The sequence below is a fragment of the Acomys minous genome, assembly GCF_964271855.1.
Source record: "Acomys minous genome assembly, chromosome: 19".
Lineage (NCBI taxonomy): Eukaryota > Metazoa > Chordata > Mammalia > Rodentia > Muridae > Acomys > Acomys minous.
The window spans coordinates 32031822-32045170 of NC_140499.1; the positions used below are offsets into that span (position 1 = coordinate 32031822).

Consider the following 13349-nt stretch of genomic DNA (forward strand, 5'->3'; position numbering starts at 1 on the left):
GAGAAAAGGGAGACGGCCTGAAGGACTGACTGTCACACTGAATGTGCTGCTAAAATGTACAGACTCTGGCTAAAGAGGAAACTGTTAAAAACTCAACTTATGTGGGACATTGATATATGCACTCTAGAATTTGACACCAGGAAGTTGGAGGCTTTAGTGTTTCTCAGACCAATTTAATCTTTGCTAGAGAAGCTATCAAATTACATATAGTATACGCCTGTGTGTGTAGAACAGGGAAAAAAAATTCAGTGCACCCTCATCAAATAGAATGGTAAATGATAAAAGATGCCAACTTAAATTTCTAAGGAGCGAGACGCTGTGACTTCACCAGGTGTTCCCAGCAATTACGTCTCTCTGAAAAGCAGTGTTTGCTTTCTGTTTTGTTTTGGCCTACATCAAGGTTTAGTACACATGTCTACATTGCTCCAGATTCTCTCAGCTGTGATGTCTCCTTCCCAGCTTCCCTTTCCTTCTAGGTCCCAGCAAAAGGATGCTAAAGCCTTTACCCGAGAGTGAAGAAGTTTACACTGGGGTAGAGTCCAGTTTGGGGAGAGGGTTTTTTTTGTTTAGTTTTCTTTTTTAACTCAAAAATATCATGAAATTCATAGATGCTGCTGGATACCCTGGAGGTGTGAGATAATGAGGCAGCCAGGGAACTAATCCACATGCACGCCACCTCCCCTGCTGTCTGAAGAAATGACCCACTATGCTGTTTCTGAGAGGAATCTCCTGAGGAATGCCTGTCTCTCAGGAGGGAGGGCTGCTGTGAAAAGTTAGAGGTGGGTACTTCAGATGCTTACTGCTATGACGGAAACTCCAGCTGCTGTGCTGTTCGGCTTGGGGCCCGTGTTGAAATGTTTCTTGATCTTGCCAGCTACTGACAGCTGATGCTCGTTTTCTGGGAGACCATCATCCTGGAGGATAAAAAGAAGGAGAAACAAAGGGGGAGGGGTGGGGAGGGAAAAATGAGATATGAGGAAGCGAGATCAAAATCTCTGAATCCCAGGTCAGGATCTTAGAATTGGAAAAGGTCAAAAACCAATCAACCAAGTTTTTCTCGTGAAGCTGTCATTAAAAGCCTCCCCCGCCCCCAGCCCCCGTTCAATGTCTTTCATTGGATTTTAATTGCTGGCCCTACACTAGCAGACCCTCAGAGGTTTGTCTCCAAAACCGAAATATTCTGACTTTGGTTTCTAATAAAATCTATTTTCAACCTCGGGACCATGGACATATGTTCCAAGAAAAGTTAATATGGCTGGTCCCCAAGCCCCCCAAGGTGAACGTGTCTTCCTCTCCCTCCTAGCCCATAATTTAAATCCAAAGCAGACCTGGTCTCATAAATGGCCATAAATAAACTCTTTTTTTTTTTTTAAATGTAGCTTCTTAATTGGCCATTCTAAAATCCCAGACAACCCTCTAGGCAAAAAGTTCTTCTCTAAGTTTTAAATCCTTTTTAGTGCCTTCAAATCATCTGTCATTATAACTCTGTCATGATGACATAGCCCATGTTAAAGCTCCTTTTAGTTAAGACTGCTGCTCTCCACTGAGCAAAGCACTCTCTTGGACCAACAGTGGCCAGGGATGTAAGTGGGCATCACCACTTACTAGCTCATGACCCTTGAATGCAGAGACTGTATTTTGCTCACTGTTGGATTCCCTAGGTCTTAGTACAGTGCCTGGTCACATGTCACACATTTAATAAATAATTATAGAATAGATGAACGGGTGGACCATAGAGTGTGTGTTACTATCTCATAAAACCCAGACCTGGGAGAGATGTCCACTGTCATTCCTTAATTTTCCCTTTCTTTCTCCTCTACTTTACACATCATTTCTTGTCTCTGCCCAGAAAAAGAACCCTGCTGTTCCCAAAACACAGCACGCGCGCTTTCTGCCTGAGCTGTTCTCCCCACACAGGTTCTGCTAATCCTTTTGCATTGTTCATTCATTTACCCACTGGATACATGTCTAAAGGAGACCAAGAGTTTACTAGTTAGTGTAGGAAATGATAGCAAGTAGGAATTTGCATGAGTCCTACTCTTTGGGACTCTGGTCCCTTCTTTTCTTGAAGACTTAAGTCCAAATGACTTTTTGTTAAGCCCCTGACGTCATTTTTGTCAGTTTGCTCATATACTTGTGATGTCTACCCTATTAAACCTATCTGTGACCTATTATCTGTTCATTATTACTGTGTTGTACTGCCTATTCCAAGTTTTCTGCAGTCGTTAATGCAAGCACTTTGTTCTCTGACTGTGCACAGTAGGCATTTGCACTGCAATGAGCATGTGGATTAATGGCCAGAAGAAGGAATTAAATGATTTTTTTTTTAATTTGGAACCAAATATGGAGGAAGGGTTTAATCAAGCCTGAGGAGACTTTGGAAGTCAGTAAGATGGATGGCAAACATGTCAAAGGAATGCTCCTTCAGGGCATTGCTAGAAACTTCTATGATCAGTGGAGCCTGGGCCCCCATTCATCTGTGGCATGGAAAGTTCACCTAGTAGGGCCAGGGATCTAGGGTCGTAGGTCACACTGCACAGTGTCAGAAGGGCCTGGCTGACCCTGCATCAAATGGAAGTGGTACTTTGCTGATAGTGTGGATCACACACACATACAAACACACACACACACACTTTCTCTCTCACACACACACACACATACACATACCACACACACAGTCACATACCACACACTCACACAGACACACACTCTCTCTCTCTCTCTCTCACACACACACACACACACACACACACACACACACACACACACGCCACATATACTCACACACACAGTCACATACCACACACTCACACAAACACACACACTCTCTCACACACACACACACCACACATACTCACACACACAATCACATACCACACACTCACACAGACATACACACTCTCTCTCTCTCTCTCTCTCACACACACACACACACGCCACACATACTCATACACACAGTCACATACCACACACTCACACAGACATACATACTCTCTCTCTCTCTCTCTCTCTCTCTCTCTCTCTCTCTCTCTCTCTCTCTCACACACACACACATACACACACACACACACACACACACACACACGCCACACATACTCATACACACAGTCACATACCACACACACAGTCACATACCACACACACACACACCACACATACTCATACACACAGTCACATACCACACACACAGTCACATACCACACACACACACACCACACATACTCATACACACTCACACACAGTCACATACCACACACTCACACAGACACACACTCTCTCTCACACACATACTCACACACAGTCACATACCACACACGCACATACCACCGTACATACACAATCACATACAGCACAGTCTCACAAGTATATATACATACACACCACATAGCAGAGAACAGGTCTGTAGCATTTCTTGATAAGTTTTTTGAAGGCCTTGAGAATAACAGGATTAAAAGACATAAACAACCAGAGGTTTGGGGCTCTGATGTGTACCTGAGCCATATAGATTGATGATGGGAGTTAGCTAACTTACTGCCTTGCATCAGTGCAATAAATGGGACTCACTAAAAACATGCATTTTTATATATACATCTTTATCACTATTACTTAAAATAGATTATGTGCCAAAAATGTGCTATGAATTTTCTAGATGTGACAAACCTGGCAGTATTTTACAAATAGCTGTAGTATTATTACCATACGCTCTGGCCTGGGAATCATTTCTGGAGTTTGACTCGGCCTGGTTGTGGTTTAAGGCTAGTGGTTTTTGATTTAGAAACTCCCATCCACCACTTGGCAGAACATTGCAACTGACAAGAACAAAATTAGTTTGCAAAATGGAAAATGAACTCCCCCAGCTGTCTGCAGGGGAGCTAACCTCCTGGTCTGCATTCTCTCAGGGTTGCTGAGGAAGAGCTGCAGGGAGGGTTGGGGTGGGGGCTCGGATGTGAAGTCACTCAGGAGGGTGAATTCCCTCTTTCCTCAGGGAAGCAAGTCAGGGTCATGCATTAGAAAAAGCCGCCTTCCCCATGGCTCTTGAGTTTGAATCGGGGATCTGGTTTCTGGTCCGTTTATTGCCAGACTCTATTATTAAAAATATCTGTAGATTTATGAGAAGCAGGGAAGCCTTGAAGAGTTTGCTATGAGAATATTCTGATTTAGCTTAAAAATAATCCAAGGCTCGTTAGCATGCTCTTTAATAACCCTTGCATTTTACCTCCCAGCCCACTGCCCCCGCTATCCTTGTTAGTGTCCTCAGCCCCATACCAGCCCAGTGCTTCTAGCCCTCAGCATTCACGCTGCCTGTGGTATAACCAAAAGAAAAAAAAAAGCCTAAATGGAGGTGACTTTTCATGTCATCATTTGTAATTTATGAATATAGATAAGTGATTTTTACATTTAATTACAATGTCACTAGAGTTCATTACTGATCACCCGTTCCACCAGCACAAAGGGGAGCATGCCTCTGCAGTCTTGTGGGCCTATGGTTGAATTCCATTAGTCAGACTGGGCTATCCTGGGATATCATCTAGACTTCTTTCTTCTCTCTCTTGATCTTTTTTTTCTTTTAGAGTGTCTTGGCTCAGCACTATCTTCCCAAAGGAATAACGAGGTAAGATAAAGGAACCGACATTAGAATGTAAAGGATGAGGCAGACATAAGAGGACTCGGCCTGGCTTTGCAACTAACTCAGCCTGGTTAAGGCAGGCTTTCCATTAGCCCAGACAGTCTGAAAAGCTGGTCTGGCATTACAGTCACTTGGGGGCTTTGAAAAGCCTCCACACTCAGCCACGGCGACAGAGCAATGAAACTGGAACCTCTAAGGGCCAAGTCAGCCATCAGACCTCCAGGAGACCCCATGGAGTGTCATGCTTTGCTGTCTTTGGGCCTTAGTTTCTTCCTCACTGAATTCAAGGGAATAATGAAGAAAATCTAAGTTAATAAAATGACAGCATCTGAGAGTGTTTGGAAAACAGCACAGGCTAAGGTGGGTTGGCAATTAGAGAACATCAACAAAACCAAAGAAAACAATATATAATTCAAACACCATAACACTCATTGGCTTCTAAGTACAAATAGGAGATTTTTGTCCTGAAAGTGTCTTATCTCCTCCCTGCCCCCGCCCCCCCCCCGCCCCCCCTCCTCCCGTGCCGCCCCCGAAGAGATACACTATTTGTCAATAAAGCCTCATTTTGGTGAAAGTGGCTGCCCTTTATCCCTAAAATGATCAAGACATGTTATTGGCTACTCTGGTTAGTCACATAGCAAGCCTGAGGGTCGATAGGGTGAATGAACTTGGTTGTGATAGTTCCGGTTAACATTTTACAACTGTAGTAAAGCCAGCATCCGCAGGACTGCTAACACATCACAAAGGAGGACATTCTGGCATAGAAATAGAACCATTGGGGGAGCTGATGGTTCCCCCCTTAATCCAGCTGCCCACAAACCAACACATATTTTCATTTTGACATTCTGTGATAACAGATGATACACTTGCTGGATTTACCTAGTCCAAATCCAGCAAAAATTTCCTACGGACCTAAGGGTTGGTCTTCACATTGTCAGTTCCTAACTTCCCATCCTAAGAGGCAGACAGATTGGTCTTAGTTTTCCCGAATCTATTTTCTCTGGCAGGAAAGGTTTGGGGAGACAAAGTTGCCTAAAGTCACACAGGAGGATGCGCATCCATTCCTCTCTCTCACAAGAGGTTTCATATCAAGGATGCCTTTGTTGCTGTGGCTCACTGGATCCATCTGATGAGCTATCTACCACCCATGATACTTTCCAGGCCAAAGAAACTGAGGAGCAAGGTTGGTACCCAGAATGTATTAAAATAAATAAATAAACATGCGCTTGCTAAAAGGACGCTGCATGATGAAGGTTAAAATAAGTGACTTTTGCTGACTCCGTTAAAAAAAAAAAGCCTACGGCCCTTCTGCTCTACTTTTTGTTTCATAAGAAATCACCTTTTCAATTCCAAGTGGGCCAGGTGGAAGGTCATCGTACAAGCAATACAGAAAATCAAAACTAATGAGAGCACAGGAAATGTTTTCTGCAGACATCCAAAGGGTTTACATAACTATTATTACTTTTAGCCCCCTCGGGGAGAGGCTTTCCGTGGTGGCCAGATATAATCTGATTGCCAAATGCAAAATGTCTTGTTAAATTTATATCCCTTTAAATCCCTAATTCATTTATTTTGATGGCTTGGTCTTTTGTGCGTTGACCTTAACAAGGCTAAGCACTAGTTAGCAAAGCTTACCGTTAACATTTATTATTTGGAAGCAATGAAAACAAGCAGTTTCTGCCTCAGTTGCCACAATAAAGATAATTTCAATGTGAGGCCAACACTTTCTGCACCAAATTTTAAAAAGGTTTCTCTAAGACCAATATGCACTTTCCCCCATGAGACTGTCAAGTTTACTTGGAAGGCACACAGGGATATTTTGTCTTATTTTAAATCTAGATGATTTATTTACTTTTTAAAAAGGTTTTATGTGTTTTGAGAAACTTCTAGAAAAATTGAAAGGAGCAGAAACTTAAATGTCCAGAGGTTCAGAACCACAGAAGGGAACGATCAGATACCCACGTGAGACACTGAGCAGGGCAGCGGATGGGGCACATATTTGTGCCAAGGTGTGCGGGAGGTGTGCCGGCTGCCTCATGCAGAGGGTAAAGCTGGAAGGTGTCTTAATTTTGCATCTCTGCCCTGGCTGGGTTGGGAATATTATTACTATGTGCTTTGGAGCAGAGTACAAGGACTCTGGTTTCCAGCAGACCCATTTACAAGGAAGGTCACCCTGCGCCACATACCTACGGTCTGCTGCAGGTGACCCATCTAAGGGACTGAGCTCTCAAAGCTACACCATCAAGCCCTCTACAGCCTTCTCCATAGAGGCTTCTGGCCCCACCCTGCTCACTGCCTACAGCAATTTGGTTGGGTTAGACAAAACTCCTGGAGGGCAGGGCTGAGAGGCAGTGAAAACACATTTAGGTATCTAAAGCGGCTTTTGTAGTCTATAAACCCCTTTCCTTTAGAAGATAACGCTTTAAATAGAACTCTTCCATCTGTGTGGTCACCTAGTTCACTTTTTTCAGGCCTCCCCCATGTAATTTGACAAGTTGTGGGTCATGGGTGTTAAATGAAAAAGGAGCAAAGAGCATCGTAGATTAATTACTGCCATCAAGACAGCCTGCAAGCCCACTTGTAGCTCTTCCTTCTCACACACCTGAGAGAGGGTGTGACCCTGAGTTAGACTGGCAAGTATGAAAGGGTACTGGCTTGAGGTCAGTGTCCATATGGCACTTGACTTCTATATCCCCCATGTTTCCCCTTATTACAAGGGGAGGTGGACGTAGTGTGGTACACTGTGTTCTGCAGACTTTGGCGCTTGGCTACAAATTCTGACTCTACTCCAAATGTGACTACACAAGGAAAATCCTATCCTAGGGCCTCAGTCTTCTTGTCTGTGAAGTGGGTACAGTAATATTCACATTGACTACCTGTCTTGCAGGCTTGTAACCAGGCTCATTTAAGATGCTGTTACAACCTTGCACAAATTTGTAGGAAAAGACAATTTGTCTTAGCACCTTGGTGTAAACAAAGGTTAGTGGACCTTAGGGTGAGTATCTGTGAGCGGGAACTGCCCTGCTCTGCTGTCCCAGGAATAAGAACCTTCACAGAGCTGTGCCACATTTTGGGGACTCTGCTCTGTGAAAAAATGCCTAAAAGAAGCCTTGGCTTATATCCCTATAGGCTTATATTTACTAATATTCTCCTGTTATATAAAGATGACTTTACCATGGTGTAGGAACAACTACACTCAGACATGGGAAGTGCCAGACTGCTGGCCCGCAGATCCGGCGGATCCCCAGCATGTGCCCCCTGCATGCCACCTCACCTGCTGAGTGTACCTTCCATCAAGCCGCATGCTGCCTACATGACAATTCAGAGAAAGGGACTGGAAAATGTTGTTGCCTTCGATGACATCGAGCTACATCTAGCCGTGCTGTAGGGAGGCTGGCCAAATCTGTATCAGTGAACTAATGATCACGTTAGTGCTATGGCTGTTTCTATGCACAAATTTGCATCTGTTGTCAATGCTGGAGCCGAGAACCATTCCACCTAATTATGGAGCTGCCCCACCTATCAGTGGGGATTACGTGGTAACTGGGTTAGAAAGTCACTAAGTGGTGGGGACTGATATGACCAACTAATATATTCAAAGTGCTTACAATAGTGTCACAGAATCTTGAACTTATGCCCTTTATGGATACTAATGATTATCAGAATGGGATTATTAATCACTTGTAGGGAAATACAGGCTTAAAACGAGCGACTTCCCCAGAGGATGGTTTCATTGCCACAGAAGCATCATTAGACCCTTAAAGGGCTATTATACACACTGGTCAAGAGCTTGGGAGCACAGAGCCTTAGAGCTATCACACTGGAATCTCATTTTAAAGGGGCCACCAGGTGTGGTGAGCATACTTGAGTTTGAGTGGTGCTGTGCTGAGCTTGGGTAACTTGTTTTCTGGTATTGATACTGACTGAGGACATCTGTGCTGTCTTATGGGCAGTTATCCATCCTGGATCTCACCACAGAAAGCCGCTGTGGGGCAGGAGCATCAGGACCACATCCACATCAGTTGGAAGGCAGTTTTTCAGGAAGCAACTAACATGGACAGTATCAGAAGCCTTCATGGAACACATGGGCAATTTTGTAACTGGCTTGGCACACATAGAGGGGGGAATCAGGCCAAATACAACACTTCAAGAAAGAGGGAGTACCATTAGGACATTTGCAAGTATATATTTAAAGGAATGCTAGCAGTGATTACAGAGAAAGAGGTTCACTTACATTAACCCAGGGATGCTCAAGGACCTGCACGGCTGAAAATCTCTGGTCCACGTTAACCAGCAGCATCATGTTGATGAGCCCCTGTGAAGGGGAACATTAGACTTCATTTATCCAACCTTGGAGAAAAAAGCTGGGGGTTTGCAAACCCAGGCTTGCAATCTCAGTTTAGAAAATCTCACAACCTAAAAATCACATTCCTCCACTTACCCTCGGCTAGCTGGACCACGCCTTTAAACGTTAAAGAGATCGTGAGCTTTTGGAACATAAGTACATAGCTTAGTTGACAGAAAAATAAAATAAAATTAATATTTAAGTCACTTTCATAAAATACTTTTCAAAGCAAAGCAATTACACACACACACACACACACACACATACACACACACACACACACACGATGTTATAGTTTGAAGCCAGATTTCTTAGTTGCTTAGAAGTCATATTAAAAATAAAGAACAACTTTGGGGCTGGACAAATGGCTGAGCGAGTAAGAGCAATGGCTGCATCTAGAGGACCCAGGGTTCAGTTCCCAGCAACCACAGATGGGTCATAACTACCTGTAACTCCAGTTCCAGGGTTATCAGACATCCTCTTCTGGCCTCTGCAGGCACTGCACACATAAATTGCTAATGTATTCATGCAGGCAAAAATTCATATGTATGAAATAAAAATAAATAAAATCTCTCAAAAGTACTTTAAATAGCCGGGCGTGGTGGCGCACGCCTTTAATCCCAGCACTCGGGAGGCAGAGGCAGACGGATTGCTGTGAGCTTGAGGCTAGCCTGATCTACAAAGCGAGTCCAGGACTGCCAAGGCTACACAGAGAAACCCTGTCTCAAAAAATATCAAAAACAAACAAACAAAAACCCAAACAACAAAACAAAAATCTTTAAGTGTCTGTTTTGACAGACTGTGGGAAAAAAGAGATTCTCATCCTAATTTCCAGAGTAACAAAAATGATTGAAAGAGGAACTACAAAAAGTAACGTAGGAAAAATATTTTCTGGAGATAGAGCTTTGGGTGGCAAAACCACTTTGTCATGTATCTGCCCACTTTGGATTAGAAGTGGATAGATACATGTTAACCTGTTCCTTATGCACCACATGGGATCACAGCTGATGTAGAGTCTGCCTTTACTTTCTTCACTCATTTTCAAACTTGCACGAGTACTTATTAAAACAATGCATGCGTGTGCAGTGCCTTTTGCTGGATGCTAAACAGAGCTGAGAATTAGTCATGTCAAGCTCTCAGGTTAGCCAGTGCTGGCCGTAAAAGTTGAGTGCATTCTGGAAGAGCTATGTTGGGGTGTTCCTAGACGTCTGAATTCCTGCACTCCGGAGTCTGAGTTAGGAGTATTCAGGGCTGAGCCAGCCTGGGCTACCTAGGGAGAATATATTTGTAAGCGAGAATGCCTTTGTGTGTCCCTTAGATCTGTCACCTTTTACATTGTCTCAACTATTGATATTTTCCTAAGTCCAATGATGGACATGGTAGAAGAAATCAAGAGGCCTATATCCAGCAAGCATCATTTTATGCACACAGAGCTCATGACTAAGGAGAAGAGTTCTAAGTGGAATTCCAATTCAGAGAGAGAAAAAAAAGTCATATGCACCGAATGACCAGAAAATGACCAAGCTTTCAACACTAAATTTTCAAGCATTTTTTTTAAAGTCAGCACTTCTATACACAAAACAGGTTGAGTATCTCTTTCTCAAAATGGCTTTTGGCTTTTGAATTTTTGTTTGGATTTTTCAATATTTGCAGGTACATAATGGTATCTTGAGGGTGGGACATAGATCTATGCATGGAATTTAACTGTTTCATATGCACCTTATGTAAATAGCCTGAAAATATCTTTCCCTGGTATTTTTAGCATGCCTGCGTTTGACTCCAATCTGTCACAGGAACAGAATTTTCTATTTGGGATAACGTGTGTTGACACTCAAATTTCAGATTTTACTGCATTTGGATTTGGAGGTGTTCAAATTAGGACTATTCGATGTATAGACATTTGAAAGAGATGAAAATGTTCCCTCCCCAAGGTCCACCAATATACCAGCTATAATTACTCATTTTCTTAGCGGCAGACATACTTTTAAAAATACAATAAATATGCATAAAGCTACCACTTGCTCAATTTTCATGTCCAGTTCCATGCCATCCCATAGTTCACTCTGTGATACAACACTCTCCCTGCATCCATGCAGAAGCTGATCTTGGCTAAGCAGGATGAAGAAACATGAACTTTATCCCTCCTGCCTCTAAGTCCTGGGCATCCTATAAGGGTGAACTTGAATAATGGTGTCCTTTTTGATCATCTCAACAGAGGCTGAGGCTGGGCTCTCTTCCTTCTGACTAATCAATTACTTAATTCACTGATTTATACTTTATTGATTTATTGAATGCACATGATGAGTGGATGCACACTGATTATGATGTGGCCATTGATGATATAGCAATGAAATAAATGGGCAAAAGTCAGGGGCTGGAGAGATGGCTTAGTGGTAAAGAGTACATCCTGCTATTGCAGAGGACCTGCGCTCAGTTCCCAGCACCCACATCACATGGTTGGGAACCACCAGCAACTCCAATTCCAGGCAAACTGACAGATGCATAAAATGATTTTGAGAATGGACAAAATTCCTCGCTTTCACAGAACTTGTATTCTCTTGGGAGAGTTTGGAAATTAATTGCATAAATAGGATTTGATCTCCTACCTCCATATGTTTATTTAGGCAGATGGATATAGGTGGATGGTGGTATGATGTAGAGGATGGACATGAGAGTTTTGTTTTTGAGGCCAAGAACATCCATCATCCATAAAACAATAAGGTAAAGTAGGAGAACAAGGTGAGGAGGATTGGGTGAGCCGGGTTAGAGTTAAGAGCCACAATTGCAAATGGTAGCCAGAGGTGGCTTCACTGCGAGGATGACATTAAGTCAAAACCCACGCAGGGAAAACAAGGAAGCTGTGCAGACAGCTGTGATGGTAATGGAGTGACAACAAGGTGGTGGCTCCTGGACCAGCCGTGCTTGGGATGATTGAGCCCCGGTGTCCTGGAAATCTTGGAGCGTCCTGTAATCCTATCTAACACATGCCTTGGAGTCACATTTTTATCATTACTCCCTTCACACATGCTAGATATAGCTAGAGCCCACATTTCCACTAGGCACCAGGGTCTAAGGAACAGGACAGTGATGGACTCGTACCTTGGCAGAGTCTGACACGTTGTCCCAATACGGAGATGGAAAGTCCACTTGGCCCATCAAGATCTGATCAAAAAGCACCTCCTGGTCATCACCACTTCTGTGTAGACAAACAACAGGGCAAAGCAGAGCAGAATGTCAGCTCACTGTACCCCTGTCATTCTTGTACATTACAGCCCTCTTATAACCCTAAAGATGCGCAGTGTGCTTTTATTTTTAAGCCACTGAAAATGTCAGTATGCAACCGTTTTGGTAAATTAACAAAGAATGAGGGTAAAGACTATGTAAGGAGGATTTATGGAAAGCATGTAAATTAGCATGCACCATGAAAGAAAGAATAGAAATTGCAAGTGGGGTTCTGATTATATTCCCCGCTGCTACAGGCTTCTTTGTGTGAGAAGGGCAAATAGATCATTCAGAGAATAGAGAAATGACTTGTTGGTGCTGAATAAAAGATTGCTGCCCATACCCACGGAACGGAGGGAAACCGCACAGCAGGATGTAAGTGATTACACCAGCTGCCCAGATGTCCACCTTGAGGCCATATCTGAAAAAAAAAGAAGTGATGTTGGAGTTAGCAAAGTCAGCCAGGGCAAATTATACAGCTGAAATATATGACTCTTCTACTGCAAGCCCAGTGAGACCAAGCAAAAGGTTTCAAAACCTGACAACTAAACTGAAACTGGCCCTATCAAAGAATTTTTTCATAATAGTATAAGGTGCCATGCTACCAAGGGGAGGAAGCAGCCAACAGTCCACTTGGCTGGGAGGCCTGTGAACCACAACAAAGATTGTCAAGATAGCCCTAAGGGTGCAATAGTGGCACTCCTATCTTAGCGGCAACCAACAGCTGTTGAGTTGGATTTAAGGCCTGATCAAAAGGATGGAAATCAGGCTCACTATGGCTAGTGAGGTCACAGATCTTGGAGAGAACCCATTACTGCCACTTCACTAAACCAGAACAATTCCTAGCTCCATTCTAATTACTTATCTTTATACCCAGCTCCCATCAAAGAAGCTTCTCTGAGAGAGAGAGAGAGAGAGAGAGCGAGAGAGAGAGAGAGAGAGAGAGAGAGAGAGAGAGAGAGAGAGAGAGAGAGAGCGCATTTGCAGAAAACTACAACCCATTAAAATGAACATAACAGCAGATTATGCGGTGACCAGCCCAAATGGTGTCTTACACAAAAATCATGCACCTGACACTCAGGTAACATCATGGAAGAAGAGGCTAAAAGATTATAAGAGCCAGAGGTCCAGGAAATTTGCTGTGTGATTCTCTCT

The 13349-nt window shown here is 43.3% G+C and overlaps 1 protein-coding gene across 10 annotated transcripts in view; it reads right to left on the reverse strand.

Annotated features, from left to right (window-relative positions):
• Window positions 1-13349, reverse strand: part of DCLK1 (doublecortin like kinase 1) — a 286204-nt gene that overhangs the window by 21769 nt on the left and 251086 nt on the right. For all 10 annotated transcript variants that reach the window (XM_084768719.1, XM_084768720.1, XM_084768721.1 and 7 more), the window contains 4 exons: window positions 12538-12615; window positions 12072-12168; window positions 8862-8942; window positions 801-914 (listed from right to left, as the gene is read on the reverse strand). In XM_084768719.1, the coding sequence (XP_084624845.1) occupies window positions 801-914; window positions 8862-8942; window positions 12072-12168; window positions 12538-12615 (370 nt within the window). The remainder of the gene's footprint in view (window positions 1-800; window positions 915-8861; window positions 8943-12071; window positions 12169-12537; window positions 12616-13349) is intronic.